Below are 14,067 nucleotides of genomic sequence, written 5' to 3'. Positions count from 1 at the left end.
AGGATCTATCTAATGATGTTAGTGGGTTATTGAAATCCCCTACTATTATGGTATTGCTGTTGATCTTGCCCTTTAAATCCATCAAAGTCTGCTTTATATATTTTGGTTCTCCTATATTAGGTGTGTAGATATTTATAACGGTTATGTCTTTCTGTTGAATTGCTCCCTTTATCATTATTTAGTGACCTTCTTTATCTCTTAGTATAGTCTTTGTTTTAATGTCCATTGTGTCTGATATAAGTATTGCTACCCCAGCTTTTTTTTCATTTCCATTTGCGTGAAATATTTTTTCCCATCCTTTTATCTTCAGTCTATGTGCATCTTTTGTTTTAAAGTGTGTCTCTTGTAGATATTATATGTATGGGTCTTGTTTTCTTATCCACACAGCTACCCTATGTCTTTTGATTGCATCATTTCATCCATTTACATTTAAGGTTATTATTGATATGTAATTATTTATTGCCATTTTATTCTTTAAAACAGTATTCCTCTTTTGCTACATTCTTTTTCTCCTTTGATCTGTTTATAACAAGCCCCATAGCATTTCTTGCTGCCTTGGTTTGGTTGTAGTGAATTCCTTGAGTTTTTTTTTTTTTTTTTTGTCTGGAAAGCTTTTTATTTCTCCTTCAATTTTAAATGATAGCATTGCTGTATAAAGTAGTCTTGGTTGTCGGCTCTTGTTCTACATTACTTTGAATATTTCTTGCCATTCCCTTTTGGCCTCAAGTGTTTCTGTGAGAAGTCAGAAGTCATCCTTATGGGGGCTCCTCTGTAGGTGATCGTCTTTTCTTCTATAGCAGCTTTTAATATTTTCTCTTTATCATTTAGCTTTGGTATTTTAATTATGATGTGTCTCGGTGTTGATTTCTTTGAGTTTCTCTTTAATGGAGTTCTCTGTGCTTATTGAACATGTGAGATGTTTTTCTGCCTTAATTGAGGGAAGTTTTCAGCTATGATATGCTTGAACAAAGTCTCTATCCCTTGTTCTTTCTCTTCTTCTTCAGGAACCCCTATGATGTGGGTTTTATTTCTCTTCATATTGTCACAGAGCTTTCTTAGAGTTTCCTCAGAATTTTTGAGTCCCCTTTTTTTTTCTGCTCTGCTTCCATGCCTTTATTTATCGTGTCTTCTAAGTCGCTGATTCGATTCTCAGCTTCACCCATTCTGCTTTTAATTCCTTCCATGTGTTCTTCATTTCTGATATTGTATTTGTCATTTCTGACTGATTCTTTTTTATTATTTCAATGTCCTTTTTTATATTTGCTATCTCTTTATTTAGGTGTTTGTAATGACCATCTATTGTTATTCTAATATCTTTGAGCATCCTAACAATCGTTATTTTAAACTCTGCATCTGGTCATTTGGTTATATCTGATTCATTCATGTCCTTTTCTGGAGATTTCTCTTGATTCATTTGCATTTCTCTGCCTTCTCATTTTTTTGTGTGTAAAGGAAGGTTTTGGCTCCTGGAGTCTACTGGATGTGGCCTCTGTTCCCTAGGTATGGTCTGTGTGCAGACTCGCCACCCCCTTTGCTTTTGCTGCCTGGGGCGTTTGGGTATGGATGTTCTGGATGCCTTTCCACTGGGGCTGTCGCTGTGGTTTCCTTCTCTCTTTCATGGGAGTGGCTGTGATCAGGTGCTCATGTGTACATGTTTGGTGACCTTGGCCTTTGCCCCGCCCCCATGGGTGGCGTTATGCTTGGCCCTGAAGGCAGTGGCGAGCAGCTTTGCTCAGCTGCCTGTCTCCTCCTTTTTCTGGGCTTTCACCCCTCCCTTGCAGGAGGAGCCCATTCATGGGACGGCTGCAAGCCTTGGCTCCACAGGCCAGGTGGGACTGCATGGCCATGCTCAGTAGCGGGACTCTGCCTGTTCTGGGTTTTTGGCTCCACCCCCACAAGAGGAGCCGGATCCCAAGTCAAGCCACAAGCCTGGATTCTGTGGATGGGGCAAGGCTGCACCCTTTCTCAAGGGCTGGTCTCCACCCCTTCTGGGGTTCTCGCCCTTCTCCCGCAGGCTGGATTACAAGCTGCCTGCAGCTGGGCTTGACCACTTTGGCATGTCCCCTCATCCCCAGCCGGGCAAGATTGAGCTTACACCTGGGCCCAGTGGTGGCCAGCTGGCTTCTGCCCTTGCTGACAGAACCGTCCTTTCACATTCCGCCGCCACCTGCCCTCTGGTGAGCCCTCAGCTGTGTGGGGTGTGGATGTTTCAGCTTAGACCCTAACACTCACTACTGTAATCTTGAAAGCTCCCTCCTTCAAGATACTGTGCTCTGAGTGCCGCGGGAGAGCTTTTTTGGCTGGTGTCCTGCTTCCCTTTGCTGGTATTGCTGTTTCCAGGGGAAATATTCACTTCAGATTTGGGGAGTGACTCATCCCAGGGGTTAGGGTGGCTGTCTCCCCAAATGTTTCTCCATGTGTCTCCTAGATTACACTTTCTTCCTGCTACTCTTGTACTCTCCTCTCTCCCCATCCCCCAGAGCCCTGAGTGAATGGTTGTGAGAGAGATGTTCTGCGCGGTCCCTTTAAGAAGAATCCTGGGTCTGAGAAATCGGTCTTTCTCACAAACAGTATCCTGACTTGTTTCCAGCTAAATACTGTCCATACGCCTCTTCTATGCTTTTGGGGCTTTAGGCTGGGGCTTTATTCCTGGGGCTCAAGACCCTCCCCTTTTTGCTAAACTAACTTCCCGCCCCGCGAGTCTTTCCCGGCCGTTCGCTCTGGGGAGCTGGGCAGCCCTCCATGTTTCCACTTTTCCTACCAGTCTCGGTGTGGCTTCTTCAGTGTTCCTTGGTTGAAGAGTCCCCTTAGTTTAGTCCAAAGTTGGTTTTTCCAGATGATAGTTCTTAAAATTAGTTTGTAATTTATGTTGGTTCTGGGAGGTGGATGTTGGTACGTCCGCCTACTACAGCACCATCTTGTCTTCTCCTGAATATTTCTTGCCAGTCTTTCTGGTCTTAAGTGCTTCTGTTGAGAAGTCAGATGTTAGCCTTATGAGGGCTTCTTTGTAAGTAATTGATTGCTTTTCTCTTGCACCTTTTAGCATTCTTTCTTTGTCTCTTAACTTTGGCATTTTAATTATGAAGTGTCTTCATGTGGTCCTCTATGGTTTCCTCTTTAATGAGAGGGACTCTCTGTGCTTCTTGGACTTGTGTGACTTTTTCCTTCATTGACTTAGGGATGTTTTCAGCTATGATTTTTTCAAACAGATTCTCTATCCCTTCAGGAACCCCTATAATGCAGATGTTGTTTCTCTTCATGTTGCATAGAGCTCTCTTAGAGTTTCCTCAGTCTTTTTGAGCCTCTTTTCTTTTTGCTGCTTTGCTTTTGTTTTTTTATTTATCTTGTCATCTAAATTGCTGATTTAATCTTCTGCTTCACCCAGCGTGCTATTGTTTTTTTCTAGTGCAATCTTCATTTCTGATACTGTATTTGTCATTTCTGACTGGTTCTTTTTTATGATTTTAATGTCCTTTTTAAATTTTTTTTTATTTTTTACAGAGACAGAGAGAGAGTCAGAGAAAGGGACAGACAGAGACAGACAGGAAGGGAGAGAGATGAGAAGCATCAATCATCAGTTTTTCACTGTGACACCTTAGTTGTTCATCGATTGCTTTCTCATACGTGCCTTGACTGCAGGCCTTCAGCAGATGGCATAACCTCTTGCTCAAGCCAGTGACCTTGGGTGCAAGCTGGTGAGTCTCACTCAAACCAGATGAGCCCACACTCAAGCTGGTGACCTCGGGGTCTCGAACCTGGGTCCTCTGCATCCCAGTCTGACGCTCTATCCACTGCGCCACTACCTGGTCAGGTTTTTTGATGCTTGTTATGTCTTTGTTTAGGTACTCATTGTGACTATTGATTGTTGCTCTAAGATGCTTGAGCATCTTAAAAATAATTATTTTAACTCTCCATCTGGTAGTTTGGTTTCCTCCGTTTCATTTAGTTCTCTTTCTGGGGATTTCTCTTGTTGATTTATTAGGGTCATATTTCTTTTTCTGCCTGTTTTGTCCATATATTAGGTAGCACTGTCTGACGTTGAAATTTGTTGTGGTGTTTTTATAAGGAAAATGGCCTCAGTGGTATTTATTTCGAGGCCACCTGATTTTCTTGCTCTAGAAATTCTTCTTGATTATAGTATTTCCCTCCTGTTGTATGTGAGTATTGAAGTTTCTTTTTTAGTTCGTGTGGTTATTCCTCAGGCTGGCTGGCTCTAAGGGTCAACCTTGATTAGATACTGTGCTGTGTCTGTCCTGTTTGGCGTGTTTATTCTTCATAGTGTCTGGTGCCTGCTGGACTTCTCCTTTGTGTGTGCTGCTTGTGTAGTTATCTGAGTCTAGGGTCTGTGCTATCTGCCACCCACTACTGGTTGTGTGTCTTCCTGGGTTGGCATAAGCCATTGTTTGTAATCTTCTCTGGGCTACTTGTTTGCAGCTACTACTCTGTTCACTGTTTGTGTCAACATTTCCTGTGCCTGGGTATTTTGTGTGGGGTCACTTTGTATATAAGGATCAGCTTCTTCCTGCTTAGAGATGTCAACAACTAAGTATCCATATCCTCTTGCAGCTGCCTGGTCTTCCCACAGAGTCTTCTGTATAAAGACTGTAGTGCGAGCTCAGACTGACTCACCCAACTCACCCCTCTACATGTTGCAAGCTTTGTGGGTGAAAAAGTTGAGGTTGTAAATACAACATTAGTAAAACCCCCTACTTCAAGGGTCTCTTGGTCAGGAGCTTAGTATAGGGAATGTGGCCCCTACTCCTAACCACTGCCTAGTCTCTCAACCACTGCTAGACACTAAAACTTTATTTCTCTTCAGCAAGATGAGAAGCAGGTTCAGATTGAGTGGGGCCGACAGTCATCTTTGCAGAAATTCTTCCAGCTGGTCTCAAGGAGGAAGACTGAGAGAGTCCTCTCCTGGGGCTGACTGTGCCCTCCCAGAAGGTCACTAAACTTCTCGACCAGATCCAACAATAAGTTCACAGGGACCCACACGTTAAATTGTTGTAGCAAAACCAGTGAGAGTATACAAACGTTCTCCACACCAAAGAACATATTTGAAAAATATGCACTTCACACTCTTCTCACAGAAGTCTGTGTGTGTGTGTGTGTGTATTTACTAATGTATTTTTTTTTGTATCTTTCTGAAGTTAGAAGTGGGAAGGTAGTCAGACAGACACTCTACCACTGAGCCAACCCTCCAGGGCCCAAAGTACATATTTAAAGGAGTGTTTTATTCAAAGCTGGCAACCACAGGGAGACCTAAGTCACTGAAATCATGTGGCCCCAAACACAGTTTGAAGTTAGCTTTTAAAGAGAAAATCACATACTGATTGGGGTTTGGGGAGGAGAAGAAGCATAGCAATAAAACAAAGCAGTGAAACAAACTCATTTACAGTGGATTACTCAGTTATCTATAGGATTAATTCAGGGAGCAACATTCTGGGAACATCTGCAACCTTGTAAAACTAGCCCAAGGCCACAGCCCATAAAACCAGCCTCAAGGCCAGGAGTCTTTTAGAAAAAGTAAGTTCTGCTGAAAGTCTCTTTGTTTTAGAGAAAGAGAGTTCTACTGAAAGTCTCTTTGCTTCATTTCAATATGTCAATGCTCTAAGTGTCTCTCCCATCCCCCTTCTGCAATCTAGCCCAGCATGGCAGAATATCCAGCACCCAGGCCAGCTGACTGTGAAGCTCCACCGTATCCAATGCACATGAGCTGCTGTGCCAGTGCTGACCACAGAGAGCATAACTTGCCTCAGCTGGGCCAGTTGTGAGGAACCCTTCCTTAGGATACCCCACTAGCAAAGGGTGTTAGGTCCTGTACCCATACTCTCTGCAGCTGGCCACTGGATGTGCCAGCCCTCGGCTTCCATGGCAGGAACCTGGCACAGACCAGATTTTCTGCACTGGCCCTTTAAGATAGAGCCTGTGTCTTCGACAACTCTCTTTCTCGAGGTCAGAAACCTTGGCTCTTTTCACCACCAAATGCTGTGTGCATGCCTCTTTCAGGCTCTGGGGCTCTAGGCTGGGATACCCGGCTTCGGACTGAGGACCCTTACCTCTCAGAATGAACCTCCCCACAGTAAGAGTCCCTCTGGACCCTCAGCCACTGACTCCTGGGAGCAGGGCAGCCCTTTCAGTGGCTCCATCCTTCCTACCAGTCTCGGTGTGGCTTCTGTGACTTCTTGGTTATAGACTCCTCTTCGTTTAGTCCAAAGTTGGTTTTTGAAGATGATTGTTCTTAAATTCATTTGTGATCCAATTTGATGTTGGGAGGTGGCAGTTGGAACACCCACCTACTCCATCACCATCTTGAAATTTCTTGATGACTTTATATATTTTTTATTTTTATTATAGTTGGCATACGTTATATTAATTTCAGGTATTAAAAACACTGATAGGACATTTACATACCTTACACAGTGATCACCATAGCAAGTCTAGTAACCACCAGGGACTTTGCAGTTATGAAGATAGTATTGACTATGTTGCCTGGACTGTACATTAAATTCCAGGGACTTAATGTTATAGCAGGGACATTGCACTTCTTAATCCCTTTCCCCTTTTCCATGTGTCCCCACAAACCCTCCCATCCGGCGTCCTGAGTTTGATCTTTGTGTCTGTGAGTTTGTACCAGCTTTGGTTTGTTTGTTCTTTTGTTTTTCATATTCCACATAGGAGTGAAATCAGATGGTATTTGTCTTTCTCTAATTCATTTCCTTTAGCATGATACTATCTAGGTGTACCCATTGTTGTCCCAAATGACAAGAGTCCATTTTCTTTTCTTCCTTCCTTTTTTCCTTCCTTTCTTCCTTTCCCCTTCCTTCTTCCTTCCTTTCTTTTTTCTTTCTTCTCTCTCTCTCTCTTTCTACCTTTCTGTTTCTTCCCCTTCCTTCCTTCCTTCCTTCCTTCCTTCCTTCCTTCCTTCCTTCCTTCCTTCCTTCCTCCCTCCCTCCCTCCCTTCCTTTCTCCCTCCCTTCCTTTCTTCCTTCCTTCCTTTCTTCCTTTTATGGCCACACGATACTCCATTGAAACTGTGTTCCCATCTTCTGTGTCCAGCCATTTCTCCATGGGCACTTACTTAGGTTGCCTCCATAGTTCAGCTATTGTCAGTAATTCTGCAATGAACATAAGGTTGCATATGCATCATTTTGAATTTATTTTTGTTTTTTTTCACATAAATATTCAGAGGTGGGATAGCTGGATCATAAGACAGTTCTATTATTTATTATTTAGAGGAACTGCCATACTGTTTCCCACTGTGGCTGGACCAGTCTGCATTCCCACCAGCAGTGCAGGAGGGTTCCCTTTCCTGCACACTCTTGCCAGCACTCATTGTGTGTTGTTACGTTGGGGATACTCATCCTGGCAGGTGTGAGGGGATACCCCATGTGCATTTCCCTAATGATGAGTGATGTTGAGCATCTTCCTATCTGCCTGTCAGCCATCTGTATGATCTGTATATTTCCTTGGGGAGGTGTCTGTTTGGGTCCTCTGTCCATTTTTAAATTGGAGTGTTTGTTTTTTTGGTACTAAATTGTATGTGTTTGCTACATACTTTGGATATTAACCCCTTATCAAATGTGTCATTTGCAAAATTTTTCCCCTTCAGCAGATTGACTTGTCATTTTCTCAGTGGTTTTCTTCACTGTGGAATAACATAAATTTTAGGATTATTTATTCTAGTTCTGTGAGAAATGTCATTAATACTTCGATAGGGATTGCATTGAATGTATAGCTTGCTCTGGGTTATGGACACTTTATGGGCCCAGCACGGGTTATGGACACAGAATTGATGTTAGCTCTTTCTATGAACAGGCATACCCTTTGACTTATCTGTCTCTTCTTTAATGTTCTTTTTGATGTCTCTAGTGACAGGAGACACTTGTTTGTGAACACAGCTCTAACAGCCACCAGGCACGTAGCTTCAAGGAGAAAATGGACTGAACTGTGAAGCTTGGTGCCTGTGACACAGTCTGGTATCAGCTTTGTGCCTCTGACCCTCCACACCTCTATGTCCCCAGAGCCCACGGTGGTGTTTGCCAAGGAGAAGCCGGCACACAATCAGGTGAAGGCGGTGGCAGGAGCCAACGCCATGCTGAGCTGTGAGGTGGCCCAGGCAGAGACACAGGTGACGTGGTACAAGGATGGCAAGAAGCTGAGTGGAAGCTCAAAAGTGCACGTGGAGGCCACAGGCTGCAGCCGTCAGCTGGTGCTGCAGCAGGCGGGGAAGGCAGACAGCGGGGAGTACAGCTGTGAGGCTGGTGGCCAGAGAGTCACCTTCCACCTGGACGTCACAGGTCAGTTCTTTGCTGGCACTAACTTAGCCTTATGTGTAGATAATGATGACAGCCAGACACACCCGGGGGCTGTTTCCACTAGACCTTGTTTTTTTCAAACCTTCTGTCCTTTACCGCCCAATTCATACCGGTGGCTGGACCAGGGGAGGCAGGATGAGCAGGATGGGCAGGGTGTGAACAGAAGGGAGAGGTGTTCCTGGACACCCTGAGAGGTGCCCCACAAAGTTTGCCTCAACCAGCGTTCCCAACACCTGCTTAAGCCTTCCAGGTGCTCCTCGGTGACTGGGACTCTGGCTTCCCCTTTCTGTTGAAATCCGTAGTAGACTGTGTGTCTCTTACTGTATTATGTGAATATCCTCCTCTCGATGTCCTGGTAGCTCCCAGATGCCCACGTGCAGCAGCACATGCAGTCCACTCTAGGGAGACATGTTTGAGTCATGTTAAACCAGGGTCAGGGGAGGTTCCTACCACCCAGTTGTACTGGGTCTCTGTCAGGACTAAAGAGTGGGTTAGCAAATTTTAGTTATTTAGGACAGTGTTCCTTGCAGGTGGGTGTAGAGGTTACTGTATACTCACATGTTACAAAATCTACATCCATGTTGTCTTGCAACATCTGTACAAAGTGAAAAAAGACCAGAGGATTGGCAAGAGTGTGTCAGGGACCTGAACCTGTGGGGTCTGGAATTCTCTTTATCAAATGTGTTTTGGTTTCCTTTCATCTCCTGTTTCCTTTTGTCCCCTGTGTCAGAATCCCCTCAGAATCTCATGTGTAGATCTAGACTTGGAAAGGAGTAAGGAGCTTCTCCCACACCGAGTGCTTTGTTGAAGACCAGTTATTATAGTGCTAGCCCCTGACTGTTAGTATTCATTTCATAGTATTGCCTAATGACTCGTGTGTTTCCCCTTCTAGCTGGTTTCTGGAGATGTTCATGAATTAACTTTATTTCATTTTGTTAAGAGAGATTAATCTCAAATTGAAGTGGGCTGTGGTCCCCACTGACTTCTGGGTGTCTCTGCAGAACAATTTGGTGTTGTATCTGTATATAATAGTTTGTGGATGTGTATAGAAACCAAAAGAACCCACTAGGCATTTTTTAAATGTAACTTTTGCCCTGGCCGGTTGGCTCAGCGGTAGAACGTCGGCCTGGCGTGCGGGGGACCCGGGTTCGATTCCTGGCCAGGGCACATAGGAGAAGCACCCATTTGCTTCTCCACCACCCCCCTCCTTCCTCTCTGTCTCTCTCTTCCCCTCCCGCAGCCAAGGCTCCATTGGAGCAAAGAAGGCCCGGGCGCTGGGGATGACTCCTTGGCCTCTGCCCCAGGTGCTAGAGTGGCTCTGGTCGCGGCAGAGCTACGCCCCGGAGGGGCAGAGCATCACCCCCTGTTGGGCAGAGCGTAGCCCCTGGTGGGCGTGCCGGGTTGATCCCGGTTGGGCGCATGCGGGAGTCTGTCTGACTTTCTCTCCCCGTTTCCAGCTTCCGAAAAATACAAAAAAAAAAAAAAAAAAAAAAATTAATTCATCAATGTATCAAGAGGATAATACACTATACGAGAGTTACAGTCCAGGGATGCCAGGCTCTGTGAACACGAGAGACATCAGCAAATCAATTTAATGCGTGGTATGAACAGACGGAAAGGAAAGATGATCGCCTCATGAAGGCAGAGACGAGTTTTGATAAAACATAACATCACAAGTCCAGAAGACACATTTGTTATAGTCAACACCCCTCCATGCCATCAAATCTTAGCCAATTACAAATGAAGCGGTTCTTCCTTGACTAATGATACTGAGGAAAAACCAGCTCATCACACACAGTGAAAGCTTGAAAGCTTTGCCTGTGAGAGAGGGAACCAGGCAAGGAAGCTAACACTCACCACCATTATCAGCAGGAAAGCAGGGAAAAAAAGTAAGAGAGATAAAAAGAGCAAAAAACCAAAAGTGAAAATCAGAGATAATAGGACTTACCCAAAAGATAAATTATTAGACTTGGGAAGAGTGATGAGAAATATCACTGTGTACAAAATCCATATGACAGAGCAAAAAGAGGGCAAACAGTAATAACCCCCAACAGAAAAGATCCTCCACTTGGTGAGTCATCAAATCCATGGAGGAGATGGACACGGGAGGTACGGCTTGGTCCCCCAGTGGCCAGCAGGTGGCGCACAGAGAGCAGGTGGAAGGTGGAGGCCCAGGAACTGTGCTACCCTGGGTGCAAATGCTCCCTGCACAATCCAGGGAAGACTGCGTCATCTGGGGGGCGGGAGGTGTGCACATCTCTGGGCCTGAGTGCCTCTCCTAGGGGGGGTGTGTGCTCGGGAGAAATCCTTCAGTACATTCTCACCAGGAACCTACACGTGGGCAGCGGTACTCCTGCCGATGAATGTGCTCCTTGTATTGAGAAGGCGGTGGGGCTTTTGCAGGTCACACAGTGGGTGTAGAGATCGAAGTTCCCAGTCTTTTTTTATTATTATTATTTTTTATTGAATTTAATGCAGTGACATTGATAAACCAGGGTACCTATGTTGAGAGAAAACATCTCCAGATTATTTTGAAATTTGCTTATGCTGCATACTCCTCACCCAAACTCAAATTGTCTTCTGTTACCTTCTATCTAGTTTTCTTTGTTCCCCTCCCCTCCTCCCACCCCCTCTCTCCTTCCTCGCTCCAACCCTCCCCTACCCCCCCCCCCGTTATCATCACATTCTTGTCCGTGTCTCTGAGTCTCATTTATTATTATTATAAAATTTAATGCAGTGACATTGATAAATCAAGGTACATATGTTGAGAGAAAACATCTCCAGGTTATTTTGACATTTTTATGCTGCATACCCCTCACCCAAAGTCAAATTGTCTTCCGCCACCTTCTATCTGGTTTTCTTTTTGCCCATCCCTCACCCCCTCCCGCTCTTTTCTCGCCCCCTCCTCACCCCTCCATCCCACCCCCTGTTACCATCACATTCTTGTCCATGTCTCTGAGTCTCATTTTTATGTCCCATCTATGTATGGGTTCATATAGTTCTTAATTTTTTCTGATTTACTTATTTCACTTCATATAATGTTATCAAGGTCCGTCCATGTTATTGTAAATGATCCGATGTCATCATTTCTTATGGCAGAGTAGTATTCCATAGTATATATCTACCAAAGCTTTTTAATCCACTCATCCTCTAACGGACACTTGGGCTGTTTCCTTATCTTTGCTATTGTGAACAATGCTGCTATAAACATGGGGAGCATTTCTCCTTCTGGAACCGTTCTATGGTGTCCTTGGGGTATATTCCTAAAAGTGGGATGGCTGGGTCAAAAGGCAGTTCAATTTTCAATTTTTTGAGGAATCTCCATACTGTTTTCCACAGTGGCTGCACCAGTCTGCATTCCCACCAGCAGTGTAAGAGGGCTCCCTTTTCTCCACATCCTCGCCAGCACTTATTCTGTGTTGTTTTGTTGATGAGCGCCATTATGACTGGTGTGAGATGATATCTCATTGTGGTTTTAATTTGCATTTCTCTAATGATTAGTGATGTTGAACATTTTTTCATATGCCTATTGGCCATCTGTATGTCCTCTTTGGAGAAGTGTCTATTCATTTCTTTTGCCCATTTTTTAATTGGACTGTTTGTTGTTCTGGTGTTGAGATTTACAAGTTCTTTATAAATTTTGGTTATTAACCCCTTATCAGATGTACTGTCAAATATGTTCTCCCATTGTGTAATTTGTCTTTTTATTCTGTTCTTATTGTCTTTGGCTGTCCAAAAGCTTTTTATTTTGATATAGTCCCATTTGTTTATCTTGTCTTTTATTTCCCTTGCCCATGGAGATAAATCAGCAAATATATCGCTGTGAGAGATGTCGGAGAGCTTACTGCCTATGTGTTCTTCTAAGATGCTTATGGTTTCACGCCTTACATTTAAGTCTTTTGTTTATTTTGAGTTTATTTTTGTAAATGGTATAAGTTGGTGGTCTAGTTTCATTTTTTGCAGGAAGCTGTCCAATTTTCCCAACAGCATTAGTTGAAGAGGCTCTCTTTACTCCATTGTATTTCCTTACCTCCTTTGTCAAATATCAGTTGTCCATAGAGCTATGGGTTTATTTCTGGGTTCTACGTTCTGTTCCGTTGATCTATGTGCCTGTTCTTATGCCAGTACCACGCTGTTTTGAGTACAATGGCCTTGTAATATAGCTTGTTATCAGGAAGTGTGATACATTTCCCTTTATTCTTCTTTTTTAAGATTGCTGAGGCTATTCATGTTCTCTTTTGGTTTCATATAAATTTTTGGAATATGTGATCTATATCTTTAAAGTATGTCAATGGTATTTTAATTGGTATTGCATTGAATTTATAAATTGCTTTGGGTATGTTTATTCTTCCTAACTATGAGTACGGTATATGCTTCCATTTGTTTGTATCTTCCTTGATTTCTTTTATCAATGTTTTATAATTTTCCGAGTACAAGTCTTTAGTCTCCTTGGTTAAATGTACTCCTAGGTACTTTACTTTTTTGGCTGTAATAGTGAAGGGGATTGTTTCCTTAATTTCTCTGACTGTTCATTGTTGGTGTATAAAAATGCCTCTGATTTTTGAGTATTAATTTTATATCCTGCCACTTTGCTGAATTCATTTATCAGGTCCAGTAGTTTTTTGACTGAGACTTTAGGATTTTCTATATACAATATCATATCATCTGCAAATAATGATAGCTTTACTTGTTCTTTTCCAACTTGAATGCCTTTTATTTCTTCATCTTGTCTGATTGCTGTGGCTAGGACTTCCAGGAATATGTTAAATAAGAGTGGTGAAAGGGGACACTCCTGCCTTGTTCCCGATCTTAAGGGGATTGCTTTTAATTTTTGTCATAGATGGCTTTTATCATGTTGATGTATGTTTCCTGTATTCCTCTTTGTTGAGAGTTTTGATCATGAATGGGTGCTGGATTTTATGAAATGCTTTTTCTGCATCTATTGAAATTATCATGTGGGTTTTCTCCTTCCTTTTGTTTATGTGATGAATCACATTGATTGATTTGCGAATATTGTACCAGCCTTGCTTCCCAAGAATAAATCCCACTTGATCATGGTGTATGATATTTTCCCAAATATTGTTGGATCCAGTTTGCTAGTATTTTGTTGAGGATTTTAGCATCTATATTCATCAGGGATATTGGCATATAATTTTCTTTCTTTGTGTTGTCTTTGCCTGGTTTTGGAATCAGAATTGTGCTCGCCTCATAAAAGGGGCTTGGAAGTCTTCCTTCCTCTTGAGGTTTTTGAAATAGCTTGAGAAGGATAGGAGTTAGTTCTTCTTTGAATATTTGGTAGAATTCAATTGTGAAGCCATCAGGCCCAGGACTTTTGTTTGTTGGGAGTTTTTTGATAACTGTTTTGATCTCATTTGGTGTAATCGGTCTGTTTAGGTTTTCTGATTCTTCCAGATTAATTTTTGGAAGATTGTATGTTTCCCTTGTCCATTTCATCTAGGTTGTCTAGTTTTTTGGCATACAGTTCTTCATACTATTTTCTTACAATATTCTGTTGTGTCAGTTGTTATTTCTCCCCTCTCATTTCTAATTTTATTTATTTGAGTCCTCTCTCTCTTTTTCTTGGTGAGTCTAGTTAAACATTCATAAATCTTGTTTACCTTTTCAAAGAACCAGCTCCTAGTTTCATGGAACCTCTGTATTGTTTCTTTAGCCTCTATGTCATTTATTTTCACTCCGATATTTATTATTTTCTTCCTTCTACTACCTCTGTGCTTTACTTGCTGTTCTT

At 42.9% G+C, this 14,067-nt stretch overlaps 1 protein-coding gene across 12 annotated transcripts in view; it reads left to right on the top strand.

The window, feature by feature from the left end:
- Positions 1 to 14,067, top strand: part of OBSCN (obscurin, cytoskeletal calmodulin and titin-interacting RhoGEF) — a 207,689-nt gene that overhangs the window by 69,752 nt on the left and 123,870 nt on the right. For 11 of the 12 annotated variants that reach the window (XM_066266225.1, XM_066266217.1, XM_066266233.1 and 8 more), the window contains one exon: positions 8,025 to 8,300. The exons of the other annotated variant lie outside the window; for it this stretch is intronic. In XM_066266225.1, coding sequence (XP_066122322.1) covers positions 8,025 to 8,300 — 276 coding nt within the window. The remainder of the gene's footprint in view (positions 1 to 8,024; positions 8,301 to 14,067) is intronic. 12 annotated transcript variants of the gene reach the window in all.

The sequence above is a fragment of the Saccopteryx bilineata genome, chromosome 1 (assembly GCF_036850765.1).
Source record: "Saccopteryx bilineata isolate mSacBil1 chromosome 1, mSacBil1_pri_phased_curated, whole genome shotgun sequence".
NCBI lineage: Eukaryota > Metazoa > Chordata > Mammalia > Chiroptera > Emballonuridae > Saccopteryx > Saccopteryx bilineata.
The sequence above is the reverse complement of the archived record's forward strand: the minus strand, read 5'-3'. Positions and strand labels throughout refer to the sequence as shown.